We start from the raw sequence: 14612 nt of genomic DNA on the forward strand, positions 1-14612 counted from the left end.
AAAATATTGAATAAAAGAGCGGGAAACGAAACAAAGGAAACTTGGGTAGTGGTGGGCGGGACTATTATTCTTCCGCCTGTGATTGGCCCTCGTGATGCTTTGAGTTGTCCAATGAAGTACGAGTTTATGGGTTTGGCCTATGAAAACAGACAATCAGAGGATTCCCCTATCTCTTTGAAAATTAGCATATGGCAGTGAATAAGTACCTCTGTATCACACAGGAGGGAACATTATTTCTGATCTCGTATCATTATGCCTGAACCAGCAAAGTCCGCGCCCAAGAAGGGCTCAAAGAAGGCCGTCACCAAGACCGCCGGTAAGGGAGGAAAGAAGCGCAGAAAGTCCAGGAAGGAGAGCTATGCTATCTATGTGTACAAAGTCCTGAAGCAGGTTCATCCTGACACCGGCATCTCCTCCAAGGCGATGGGCATCATGAACTCTTTCGTCAACGACATCTTCGAGCGCATCGCCGGTGAGTCGTCTCGCCTCGCGCACTACAACAAGCGCTCCACCATCACCTCTAGAGAGATCCAGACCGCCGTGCGTCTGCTGCTGCCCGGAGAGCTGGCCAAACACGCCGTGTCCGAGGGCACAAAGGCCGTCACCAAATACACCAGCTCAAAGTGAGGCGTGCCTGACTTCAACTACCCCAAAGGCTCTTTTAAGAGCCACCCATTTTCTCCGATAAAGAGCTTTTGTGTCAGTTAGTCGCAGCCTTGATCCCGCGAGAGTTGATGAATCTCCTAAATCTGAACATTGACAACACTTGCGTTTTTGAGGAGATTGAGGCTGAGCACATTTCTAACTCTAATCCATGTGGGTGCCATTAGTTTAAAAATGTGGAAAAAGTAAGCTTGTCTTTTTATTTCTTGCTTATTTTGTAAATGGCCAACTATCACAGCGATTCCCAACTTCTGTAAATCTCATACAACACCAAACTAATTTTTTACATTTGTGTAGTTTTATTTTCTTACAACAAGCATTCATGCCTTGCATACCAATACAAATATATAAATGCATGTAAGAGATCACTGTTTATTCTATTGTTTTTAACAAAAGAAAAGTCCTAACATATGAGAGAAAAAAAAAAACATTTTAAATCAATTGATAATCTTTAATAAATTGTATTGTTTTAATTACATCAGCCGTGTGTGCAGGTAAGTCAAATACAAAAAGTTTTTTCTTTGGATTACTATATGTGTGTTTGAGTAAATAAGAGTGTTTGAGTGTTTTATAGAACTTTTTTGGTGATCAACTTTTTATTGTCTTTAGATATATGTTATGTTAGGTGTAATCTGTTTTATTTTATATTTTTAAAACGTCATGTCAGGCCACTAGGTGGCAGTAGTGGTCGTTCTTCTGCCTTCTGTGCAGGTAAAGCCAGGTGAGGGTGCTCACTTCTGCTGATGACTGCTCGGTTGGGATTTATCTTCAAGGTGAAGAAGAGTGTATAAAGCCTCGCTGATCTCCACTGAAGCAAGGCTTGTTTTCTGCTGGTTTGCTTTGTTGTTGTACATTGCTGCTGCTGTTCTGTTGTGAATTATTACAAAGCATATTTTGCATATCCTGTCAGTTGCTAACCTGTTGTGATTTATTACAAAACACACTCATTTTATTTATTTTGGTTGTTAAAAGCGTGTATAAACAGTGTTTGTTGATTTAGCTTTTATTTGCTGAGCCCAGTTGTTGTTAAACTGTTGATCTGATGTTTCTCTTGTACATATTGTAAATAGACCAAACGTGGAAGTTCTAGGGAGTGGGTGCCATTTTTATTTTTGTAATACTATGGGTTTCTCCTGTTTAAAGTAGAGAGGGAGTCAGGGAACTATTTTGTTTCTTTCCTTGAGGCAGGTCGGTGTAGATGGGTCCATATAGTTAGAGGTATTTTGTTTGTTTTACAAAGTTATTTTGCACTTCCTATATTTGTTACTCCAACAAACATTGTTGTACCATATTTATTTTGTTAACTTTTGGAGCCAAACTTTTGTTTTTATGTTAATGCTTTAGTTATCGTCAACTTTAATGTTGCTTCCCCGAGACTGTGTGGAACATAATATAATAAAATAATCAGCTCCAAAGCGGATAGAGACTTTGGACATTCCAGTTCAACCCATTGCAAGAGTTGCATGAGAAGTGGGTAATAGAGTAATAATATTAGGCTCTGTCCTAAATGGCTCACTTTTAAATTTTTTTTTTTATTAATGCCAAGGTATCAAAAGTATAAGTACATGTAAAAATGTAAAAATTACATACAATGAAATGATAAAGATAAAGAAAGCAAAGCATCACATATACATGGGTTATAGCCTGTATATATAGCCTACTCAGAGAAAAAAACAGAACAGAAAACTTTAATGAAATAAATTACAAAAGTTGAAGTAAGTTTATTGTCTTAAGAGCTTTAAGATTCTTATGAAATGTTTTGGATGTACTGTTGGAACTCTCTTCTAAAAACAATGAATAAGGGATTCTGATGAGTGAATTTACTATGGTAAATGTGACATTTTGCAAGGAGCAATAATAAAATACTCATTCAATTTAGCTTTTTGTATATTAAAGAAGCCAAACAGTACATCCTTAAAAAATCAAAGAGAGATCCGGAAGCACATTGCATTTAATAAAATTAGAAACCCAAAATAACTGTATGAGGACAATCCCAGAAGATATGAAGAGCAGTTTCATCAAGGGCACCACAAAAAGAACAACTTGTGTCTATATCTGATTTAAACCTTTTCAAAAAAGCTTTAGCAGGGTAAAATTTGTGTAATAATTTGAATGAAATTTCTCTAACCTTGTTAGAGAATTGTTATAACTATTAGATGTTTGAATGAAAGTGTGTCTTGTTTCCTATCAGTGCGATTGTATGTTCACAATTATAAAGATGGCTTGATTGTAATCTGTAAAATGTAAAATCTGTAAAGTGTTTCATTTTCTTATAATATGAATCATGTCTAAACTGTACTCTCTGCTAAAGCTGGAGAGTAAAGAGATCACAGATACGTAAATCGCATGATTTACGATGAGAGGTGAGAAAATTTTCTACGATGAGAAAATGACACCTCTCAAATAAACACAGTGTCTAATTGGTCAGAATTCATCCAGGAGGCTGGACAAACCTTTATTTTAAACAGAGTTTAAAATCTTAGGACCCGAACAAAGCTAGAGAAGATTCCAGAATGCAGGAGAAGACTCCAGAATGCATTAGACAGTCATGGAGCAGCCATGACGGAGTAACCAGGAGTAAGCAAGCAGACGAAAGAACCCACATCAAGATCAGAAGAACATGGATTAAACAGCTTCATTCAAGCCATCTAACTACTTCTCATCTCAATTTTCTTTCTTTTTGTTTTCTTTTCTTTTCCGTTGAGAGTCTCAGTTCTAAGTTAAGTTTTGCTGCAAAATTTCGGTTAAACGATTCGACTGCAAAGCCCGCTTCCAACTTCAGAGACTTTCCATCCATCCGCCAGCACACCACATGATTGGCCGCCCCAGACATCTATCCAGGCACGAAGAGATGGCACGCCAATCAATGAACCCAGGGAAACCCCCTTTTACACCGACAAAAGGAATCCCCAAAAGGAAGCAAAGCAAGTAGCGTCCAGACTCTTAGCTAAACTGGTGCATTGATATAAATTTAATAACCCGCCTAAGAAACGATAGAAGGGTTAATTGCTAAACACTGTCATAGACCTAAGATTTTATTTTCTGCGATTAATTCTGTAATTAGTCCAAGGTCTCAATTTCATGGGGAACCCTCGGCTGAATGTTGTGAGAGATTTTTAAAGTTTTTTGCTAGCGATGCGTTCATCCTTCACTTTACAGCTTCCAGATCAGTCTTCGAATCTGCTTGCTAGTCCGTTTTTCTTTCATAATTTTGAGCATGTCTCTTTAATGGAACTTTGTGAAGTGGTTAACAACATGAACACAACTATCACCACACTTGATGTTATACTTTCTGATATTTTAAAAGCGACTTTTCCTATTGGCCCCAGTATCCAAGCGTTGATAAATTCATCTTTGGACACTGGGATAGTTCCGAATAGTTTTAAGCATGCGGTTGTTCAGCCTTTGCTTAAGAAACAAGGTTTGGATGAGGGTTGCTTTAATAATTATAGGCCTGTCTCTAAGCTATCATTTTTATCAAAACTTTTAGAAAAAGTGGTGGTCTCAGTTGCACTCGTTTTTAAATGCTGCAAATTAACTAGAACCTTTTCATTCTGGTTTCACTGCCCATCATAGTACAGAGTCTGCCTTATTAAAAGTGTTCAATGACATTTTACTTGCAGTTGTCAGAAAAATGCTGTATTGATCCTACTTGATCTTTCGGCTGCCTTTGATACTGTAGACCATAGTGTTCTAATTTGGCATTTAGAGCATTTCTTTGGTATCAAGGGTACGGCCTTACAGTGGTTTAGATCATATCTTAAAGACAGGTCTTTTTCAGTGGAGATAGGTACATTTTCTTCATCTTCTGCACCTATAATTAGTGGAGCTCCTCTATTTTGGGTCCCCTTCTTTTTAACTTGTATATGCTCCATTGGGGAATATTATTAGGAAGCACAATGTTTCGTTTCATTTTTATGCAGACGATTCACAGCTGTACCTGCCGTTAAAAGCTGGCGATTCAATTCAACCTTTGTTGGAATGCATCGGGGACATTAAGAAATGGTTAGCGCTTAACTTTCTCCAAATTAATGAATTAAAAAAACGGAAACAATTGTTTTTGGGTCCCCAAAATTGAGGAGTACCGGTAGTATTATTAAGGAGCTAAGCAATCATTTTCCCTCTGTTTCCTCCAAAGTTAGGAACCTTGGTGTTATCATGGAATTGTGCTTAACTAAACAAATAAATTCCGTTGTTAGGAATAGTTTTTATCAATTGTGGATTATTTCCAATATTAAATTGTTTTTGTCAGCGCAAGACTTGGGGAAGGTTAAGCATGCTTTTATTACCTCACGCCTAGATTACTGTAACTCTTTATATCTGGGTCTTCCTCATACATCACTTGGTCCCCTCCAGTTAGTACAAAATGCAGCTGCAAGGCTGCTGACCGGGACAAAGTAATATGATCATGATCATATTTAATATCCTTGTTTCACTGTTTGTTTTGTTTGGTCTTACGTTACTATGCTTTTATTTATTTTATTTTTCATGACTATGTCCAGCACTTTGGATAGCTCTGCTATGTTGAAATGTGCTTTATAAATAATATTTACTTACTTACTTACTTACTTACTTACTTACTTACTTACTAAGCAGGGTTGAGCCTGGTTAGTACCTGGATGGGAGACCTCCAGAGAAAACCAGGTTGCTGCTGGAAGAGGTGTTAGTGAGGCCAGTACGGGGTGCTCACCCTGTGGTCTGTGTGGGTCCTAATGCCCCAGTCTAGTGACGGGGACACTATACCATTAAAAATCACCGTCCTTGAGACGTTAAACCGAGGTCCTAACTCTCTGTGGTAATTAAAAATCCCAGGATGTCCTTCGAAAAAGAGTAGGGGTGTAACCCCGGCATCCTGGCCAAATTTGCCCATTGGCCTCTATCCATCATGGCCTCCTAATCAACCCCATATACTGACTGGCTTCATCACCCTGTCTCCTCTCCACCAATAAGCTGGTGTGTGGTGGGCGTTCTGGCGCAATATGGCTGCTGTCGCATCATCCAGTTGGATGCTACACATTGGTGGTGGTTGAGGAGATTCCCCCTTCCATGTAAAGCGCTTTGAGTACCCAGAAAAGCGCTATATAAATGTAACAAATTATTACAAATTATTATTATTATTATCTGCTTAAATACTGATACAGGCAAAACATCAGTTCTGGTACTACTCGACCTCAGTGCTGCATTTTACACTGTCGATCACAACATACTTCTTGAGAGGCTGGAAAACTGGGCCGGGCTTTCTGGGATAGTCCTAAAATGTTTCAGGTCATACTAAGGAGGAAGAGGTTATTATGTGAGTATAGGTGACCATAAGCCTGAGTGGACATACATGACATGCGGAGTTCCTGAAGGCTCAATTCTTGCGCCACTCAACCTGTACATGCTCCTACTGAGCCAAATAATGAGAAAGAACCAAATTGCTTTCCACAGCTGTGCAGACGACACTCGGATCTACTTAGCCCTATCGCCTAACAACTACAGCCCCATTGACTCCCTGTGCCAATCCATTGTTGAAGTTAACAGTTGGATGTGCCAAAACTTTCTTCAGTAAAACAAATTCATTGTGTTTGGAAATAAAGATGAAGTTCTCAAAGTGAACGCATACCTTGACGCCAAGGGTCAAACAACTAAAAATCAAGTCAGGAATCTCAGTGTGATTCTGGAGTCAGACCTTAGTTTCAGTACTCATGTCAAAGCAATAACTAAATCAGCATACTATCATCTCAGAAATATTGCAAGAATTAGATGCTTTGTTTCCAGACAAGACTTAGAGAAACTTGTTCATGCTTTCATCACCAGCAGGGTGGATTATTGTAATGGACTCCTCACTGGCCTTCCCAAAAAGACCATAAGACAGTTGCAGCTCATACAGAACGCTGCCGCCAGGATTCTGAGCAGAACCAGAAAATATAAACATATCAGGTCTCATCCTCAGGGGCCGGTTTCACAAAGATAGACTTTGACTATGGCTTAGATATAGTAGATAGTCAAACTTCAGATAGACATCTAAATCAGACCGTTGCACAAAGCACTTAAGACTCTGACTATCTTAAGTAGGACTACACTGCAATGCATTCTGGGTAAAATAAGACACTTTTCAAAACAAAAAACATGGCGGATCGAGTAAGCATTCAACCGCTCAGTGCTGTTTACCCCAGCGGAAAATGTGTTTGTTGGAGGAGTATAAATGACGGAGTATGTTTTTATGTTTCCACTGTTCGATCGCGCCCTTGCCTCTCTCTCTCTGACACACACACACACATTCCAGCATTGCAATCTTGACATCGCAGCCTGTTATTATGCAGCGTTCACACCAAACGCGAATAGAGCGTCAAATTCGCGTCTATCGTGTCTAGTTCGATGCTTGAACATTTTGAATCCATTCGCGCGTCCAAGGCGAATAGGACGCGCGTATAAAGCGAGCGTTTGAAGCGAAATAGACGGTTGAACAGTCACGGTGTATTGCATTTCACGCATCGCCCGTGACGCTTGTGTATGAAAGGGAGCGCGTCGATCGTTGCTCGCGTTGACTATATAACGGCCCTATTAGTTACAAGGACATTTTACTTGGAAATGTAGTAACAAGAAGAAATGTTTAAATTATGAGCCATTTTCCCTTTTCTTTTGGCAGTTTGTAATGTAACTCATTGTTACTGCTGGTTGCCAAGGTAACATAGAGTCTTAGACCTAAGTTAGCCTGGGGGTAAGGTGTCTAATTTTTTTGGTCTAAATTAAGTCAGTCTTTATTTTTGTGAAACAGTCTAACTTGCATTAGACTGTCTATGAGCAAATTTTAGACTTGTCTAACACTATAGACCGGTCTAAAACAACTTTGTGAAACCGGCCCCAGGTCTTTCCACTGGCTCCCAGTTAAATTTAGGATTGATTTTTAAAGTATTGAAGTATTAATACTGGTATTTAAATCACTCAATGGCCTAGGACCTCAATACATTGCAGATATGCTCACTGAATAAACCGATCACTCAGATCATTAGGATCACATCAGCTAGAAATACCAAGGGTTCACTCTAAGCATGGAGAGTCCGCTTTTAGTTATTATGCCAGCCACAGCTGGAACCAGCTTCCAGAAGAGATCAGATGTGCTCCTACAGTAGTCACATTCAAATCCAGACTCCAGACTCAAAATCTGTTTAGCTATGCATTTACTGAATGAGTACTGTGCCACTGTACGTCCGACTGAATACACTGTATTTTATTTTTGCATCTAAACTGAATCTTTTGATTTTAAACTGAACTCAAATGGCACTGAGAATCGGGCAAGAGACAAACATGAATTACTCTGAAATGTTAATTGGGAAATTGAGAGATGAAACAATGTTGAGGACCTGGTGATGATGTTCGAGTCTGTGGTAGAGTAGTGAGTTTAATGTGAAAGTCGAGGACTATGTATCATCTTTTTTTTCTTTTAATTTATTTTATAACTGTATCATCATTATATCTCTTTTAATTCCTTTCATAACTGACTTAATTTTCCTTGATTTTATTTTGTGATTATTTTAATTCCTTTCTGTGTAAAGCACATGGAATTACCATAGTGTACAAAATGTGCTATATAAATAAACTAGCCTTGCCTAAATGATCTGTGAAGTTCTTCATCAGCTTTGAAGAAGGATGAAAACAGCAAAGAAATCAGCCATGAACAGCATGCTGCTCTATCAAATAATGCAACAAATGACAAATAACTGTTTTTCTTTTTTTTTGAAAATGTGTAAGTGGCCACTGGAGGCCTCTAGAGGTAATTCTTTCACAGTCAGGTCATTCACGTGACTGGGTTTGAGGCTGTGAGCCCAGGAACCTCTATAGCCGATCAACAGTTTGTTCTCGCCTGATTTCTCTCGTCTCAGAAGCTCAGGGACATACGTAAGTTAACTCAGGTTGTGGAATCCTGGTGCTGTTCACTCTGCAACATTAAGTTATGTAATTCCGTTTTCACAATGTTTTTGTGAAGTTGCTTTGTCTTTTGTCCACACATTTGTGTGCTGTTTTAGTTCAGAGACCATAAAGCTAGCGGCTAATTCAGGAAAGCAGCAAGTCTTGTAAGGCCCGTGAAATTGGTCCAATCTGCCGGTTCGCCAATACACGGGGAAGGTCTCACGTGTTCTGTCCTTACTCGTGCAAAGTATTGGTTGGTTAAATTTACAATACATTTAGTTATGTATTCTCTCGTTAATTTCATCTGACTCCATAAATGAAAGGGTTTAATAATATCTGTGCCTCACTAAAAGTGAGCGAATGTTTGACTATTCCGTTTAACTCTTCAATGAAAATAATGTCAAAGTCAGTTAGAATAATCAAATGTAACAATTTATTATGTCAGGTAAATGTATCATGCCAATTTCATAATCAATTCAAAGATAATCGATACAAAACATCAAATGCTCTGGAATAGAGATAAGATGCAAACCCAACATTTAAGAAATACGTTAGGCTGAGAGATCTACATCTCCCAGCCTAACGGACCCATCTGAAATACAGAAAAAGGCCTCGATCTCCCTGCTGCAATTCCTTAAATAGACAAACCTTTTACCTGGAAACATGTAACAATAGAAATTTGCATGCAGTGGTCGCATCTTCATGGGGGTGTGGGACCATTTGCTTAGAGACCACCTTCCTTTGTAAATCAGTTATCCATAAGCTCTTAAAAACCTTATTACCTTTTGTTTTATCTATCTGGATATGAGATATCTGTACCAGTCGCACTGTGACATTTTAAATGATACCAAACATGAAAATACTCTGTGATAATCATTCACATTAAACTACACATTTTCTTGGGTGATTTCAGGTGATCATCTGAGCATGAGAGAGAGGGGGTGAGGGGAGAGGGGAAAAGATGTAGATTAGATGACTCGGAGGTGAGACTTTCGTCTCGATGGTGCACGAGGGCCAGTTCAAATGCTAATCTCCAGAGAGGTCCTTTTGTCCTCTCAGGGCCTGGTCACCCCCAAAACAGACTGTCTGGAATTTCCTAATTTATCAATTCTTACAGTCTAAAGTTTGCACCCTTGGTGAGTGGAGCGAGGTGTGTATAACTTTGGCTCCATGTATAAGAGAATGAAAGGCTTTAAGAATGTAAAATGTCTGCATTGACAGTTACTGGAAATTGTTTTGTTGTGTATCTTGTACCAGGAAAATTGCATGTGTGTAATGAACAAATTGTTGTTTTATGGGTTGTTATTTTTAAATAGCTTTAAAGGTCTTCTGATGTGCATTGCACATATACACAAATGCATGATGATGCACTGTAAAAGGGATGGATGTGTGAGGATTTATTTGTAAATTTGTATTATGCCAAAGGTTCATTAACCAGCTTTTTGTGTGTTGACTTCTAGTTTTCACGGTGCTTATGCTGATTCTAGAAGAATAAAAATCGATTGCACCCATTAGAGACTCTCTGCCATTATTAAGGAGCCAAGAGCTGCTACAAAATGTTTTTTGCAGCTTTTAGTTTATGTTCATCAAAAAAGGCCAAACACATGAATGATCTGCCTAACTTCCTTTTTCAAAAGAAAATACATCAACAAAGTATAGAAAACATGTATTATGAGCTTCATCTACAGTAGTCAACATTTCAAAGTTATCCTAAGACAAGAACGGGAATTGTTCAAAATTCATGTATAACTGATGAAAGGTTTTGATCCACTTAGAATGTTGACTACTGTACAGTATATCAATAACAATCAGTTTTCATTTAAGTGAGTGTTTGTCTTACCATGTTGTAGCTCATCAGATCAACAGCAACCAAATGGCTGTTTGCTATAACAGTATTTTTTAGACTGATGGACTTTTTTTTTTTAACAGTGGCGGAAATCTGTCTCTTCTTCCCCCTTAAAATAACAATATCACTGATGAAACTCTAAAGAAAAGTTTTTTTTTTCCCCAAGTTGAAATATATTTTTTAACAGTATGTATTTTTCTGCTCACCCTCATCATGAAGGTTAGCTGTTGCTTTTTCACAGCCTGTCTGTCACCCCAACAGGCAGAACACAGATGAGAATTATATAATGCATTTTCTATTTATTACACATTTTTCATTCGCGGAGCCCAGATCAGCTTTAGGGACATTCGACAAATCCTGAAAGCAAAACTAAACAATTCAAATGTATATTCCAATTGTGCAACATCATTTGTGAACTGCAAGTGAAATAAGCAAAAACACATTGTTCAGCCAATCCTATAGAGTAAACTAGAATAATGTTGAGAAAACCGCAAAACCTACTTCCGGACTCAATCATTCACTTATCTATGAATGATCACAATATCTGCAAACCATTGCGGTCACTTTTTCCTATCATAGTCCTCAAAGAAGTCAAACTGGAAGAATACATTTTCATGGCACTTCAGACTTCTTGGGCAAAACTGGACCTCAAAGATAGGCCTCACTAATCCAAGTGGCTGTAAAACCTCAGCAAAATCTAAAAGACGAGTTGACAAACCAAACCATGAAACCCATTCCAAAACCATTTATTTTGTTACACAATCTTGATTCATGTCAAGTTAAATAGACAAGGGCTAAAACAATAGATCCCACAGCATCATGCTAGCTGAAGGTGGTGTTCACAGAACTGGACCCATCAGGATAGTCCTGGCTGAAGGTGGTGTTCACAGAACTGGACCCATCAGGATAGTCCTGGCTGAAGGTGACGTTCACAGAACCGGACCCATCAGGATAGTCCTGGCTGAAGGTGGCGTTCACAGAACCGGACCCATCAGGATAGTCCTGGCTGAAGGTGGTGTTCACAGAACCGGACCAATCAGGATAGTCCTGGCTGAAGGTGGCGTTCACAGAACTGGACCCATCAGGATAGTCCTGGCTGAAGGTGGCGTTCACAGAACCGGACCCATCAGGATAGTCCTGGCTGAAGGTGGCGTTCACAGAACTGGACCCATCAGGATAGTCCTGGCTGAAGGTGGCGTTCACAGAACCGGACCCATCAGGATAGTCCTGGCTGAAGGTGGCGTTCACAGAACCGGACCCATCAGGATAGTCCTGGCTGAAGGTGGCGTTCACAGAACCGGACCCATCAGGATAATCCTGGCTGAAGGTGGCGTTCATAGAACCAGACCCATCAGGATAGTCCTGGCTGAAGGTGGCGTTCACAGAACCGGACCCATCAGGATAGTCCTGGCTGAAGGTGGCGTTGACAGTACCAGACCCCTCTGCATTGTCCTGGCTGAAGGTGGCGTTCACAGAACCGGACCCATCAGGATAGTCCTGGCTTAAGGTGGCGTTGACAGTACCGGACCCCTCTGCATCATCCTGGCTGAAGGTGGCGTTCACAGAACCGGACCCATCAGGATAGTCCTGGCTTAAGGTGGCGTTGACAGTACCAGACCCCTCTGCATCGTCCTGGCTGAAGGTGGCGTTCACAGAACCGGACCAATCAGGATAGTCCTGGCTTAAGGTGGCGTTCACAGAACCGGACCCATCAGGATAGTCCTGGCTGAAGGTGGCGTTCACAGAACCGGACCCATCAGGATAGTCCTGGCTTAAGGTGGCGTTCACAGAACCGGACCCATCAGGATAGTCCTGGCTTAAGGTGGCGTTCACAGAACCGGACCCATCAGGATAGTCCTGGCTGAAGGTGGCGTTCACAGAACCGGACCCATCAGGATAGTCCTGGCTGAAGGTGGCGTTCACAGAACCGGACCCATCAGGATAGTCCTGGCTTAAGGTGGCGTTCACAGAACCGGACCCATCAGGATAGTCCTGGCTGAAGGTGGCGTTCACAGAACCGGACCCATCAGGATAGTCCTGGCTGAAGGTGGCGTTCACAGAACCGGACCCATCAGGATAGTCCTGGCTTAAGGTGGCGTTCACAGAACTGGACCCATCAGAATAGTCCTGGCTGAAGGTGGCGTTCACAGAACTGGACCCATCAGGGCTAAAAGTGCCCTGCAGTTGGACAGAGCTAGAATTGTCTGGAGATAGGGAGAAAGAGAAATTAAGTTTTTTTTTTTTTGCTAATAGCAAAAACAATAACCATGCAAATGAGTTAGTATAAACTCATTACCTTAGTACAAGAGTATATTTTATGAAACACAAAGGGTCTACAAACCTTTTCCTCCAACATCACTCAAGGATAAATGTAAGGATCCATCTTCGACTAAGCAGCTGAATTCTGAGAAACACATTTATTTATTTTATTAAACAGACAAGTAAACTTACTAAAAGAAAAAAACTTACCATGCCATAGTAACTGGTGATAAAGAACTACCAAAACAGTAATTTTAATCAAACCCATTTTATAACACAAACTGAGCCACTAAGAAAGCCAATTCAACTGCACAGGCTAAAGTCTCAAACCAACCAGGCCTTTTAAAGCCAAACAGAAAGCCATTTGTACGCCTGGATGACTCGTTAACTCATTATTGGGCAAATCTGCTAACTAATGAGATCAATAATTAATTAATCACCCACCATACTAGGTGTTTATTCGAACACCTTCAGTTCCACTAATGCTCACAAATCTGTTTTTTATAACAGTGAAAGCTCTTTTCATGTAGTCGTGATGTTATATTGCGTCATGTTTATCAAAATAAAACTGAATAAAAAATCAATCAGATGAAGGTCTCTCGGAGACGAGAAGTGAAACTAACATTGCATTCGGATGTGTCTTGATGCGTCCTCCGAAGGCAGCATTTATCAGTTTTGAAGCACCAGAAACACCAAGCGCTAGCAACACCTGCTGGTCGAGACTATATAACTGTCGCAAGAACAGTTCAAACATGTATAGCATCTTTTACAAACCAAAGCAAATTAGCTTCTGGTTTGGCCAGAAAATTAACATCTCAACTGAACAGCTCTTTAGTATGAGTTTGTATTTGTTAGCAAGGTTTTTGAGAAAGCAGGAAGAGCAGCTTTTGGTTTATATATTGCAATTTCCTCCTCTTCACCAGAGGTTTTCTTTTACTCTTCTGACCATTAATGGCATTTTCAGTGTTTCACTGCTCCGCTGGACAAATGACCTCAGATTGAAAGTGTTTCAACTTTTTTCCTGCCGTCAAACGTCACTCAACACTTGCTGCGCTCTTTGCAAAGCTGATGGTGGAAGGGCCGGGAAAGACCATGTCAAGATGTATAGTGAAAGTGTTTTGTTCCCTCCTAAACCAATTACGTCATTTCAGAAGACATGAATTAAACAACTGGAGTATGAATTACATTATTGCAGTGTTGTGTGATTTTTTTGAGCGCCAATGTTTCAACATTCCTTGCATTGTATGGACTGTTTAAAAAAATCTTGACTCAATTTCCTTTAAGACATTTAAACAATGTAAATTCCTTCTAACTAGTCACGTGATTTTGGAGTAAAAGGTGAAGAGCCTGAAAAACAATCTCCTCAGTGTATTTCAGGAATGTTCACAGAGATGTCGATATCTCCCTCGACAGGCTCTTGACCTCCATGTTTATCATTCCAGCACAGGAGAAGCTCATATGGCTAACACTGGTTTCATAAACAATATGTGAGAATAACACAAAGTTGCAAACTCATCATATAGAAAATTCAAATATGTTATTAGTGTCATATAAGTGTCATAGTGTCATATCTTAACTTAAGGTGGGTTTGACGTCCCGTCCAAGAAGCCACTATCAATTGCCTCAAACATTTGTATTAAAGACTCCCAAGTTGCTCTTTGCATGAATGTTTTATTTGCAGGAGTCACTTTAGCATATTTATATGTCAATGAATGCATAAAAATGGCATGGTTACATGTTAACTTCTTTACGATTGTTTCACCTCATATCTCTAAGCATTTAGTAAGCAGACCAAAATCCACATTTTTAATCCACAAGTCTTAGACTATTAAATCATGAGACAGCCTGGTCATATTATACCCTCGTTCCCTATTTTTTCCCTTTTTTGTTAGAACAGGCACAGTACATTTTAACAATTTGGATTGCAACATAAACACTTTTAAGAACACAC

The 14612-nt window shown here is 39.7% G+C and overlaps 2 protein-coding genes across 3 annotated transcripts; one reads left to right on the forward strand and one right to left on the reverse strand.

The window, feature by feature from the left end:
* The first annotated feature begins 246 nt into the window (after positions 1-246).
* Positions 247-917, forward strand: LOC311071571 (histone H2B). The gene has a single exon (XM_084095971.1). The coding sequence runs from the start codon at positions 253-255 to the stop codon at positions 625-627; it is 375 nt and encodes a 124-aa protein (XP_083952097.1). The 5' UTR covers positions 247-252; the 3' UTR covers positions 628-917.
* A 10215-nt stretch (positions 918-11132) lies between these two features.
* On the reverse strand, positions 11133-13067 carry LOC311071070 (uncharacterized protein). Of its 2 annotated transcripts, XM_084095277.1 has the most exons (4): positions 12872-13067; positions 12744-12806; positions 12551-12606; positions 11133-12509 (listed from the first exon to the last, which is right to left on the reverse strand). In XM_084095277.1, the coding sequence occupies exons 2-4, from the start codon at positions 12756-12758 to the stop codon at positions 11225-11227; spliced, it is 1356 nt and encodes a 451-aa protein (XP_083951403.1). In that variant the 5' UTR covers positions 12759-12806; positions 12872-13067; the 3' UTR covers positions 11133-11224. The 2 variants fall into 2 exon arrangements, with proteins under 2 accessions (XP_083951403.1, XP_083951402.1); XM_084095276.1 differs by having other exon boundaries at positions 11133-12606.
* Positions 13068-14612: the final 1545 nt, after the last annotated feature.

Source organism: Abramis brama (assembly GCF_963993115.1).
Source record: "Abramis brama genome assembly, chromosome: 20".
NCBI classification, from domain to species: domain Eukaryota; kingdom Metazoa; phylum Chordata; class Actinopteri; order Cypriniformes; family Leuciscidae; genus Abramis; species Abramis brama.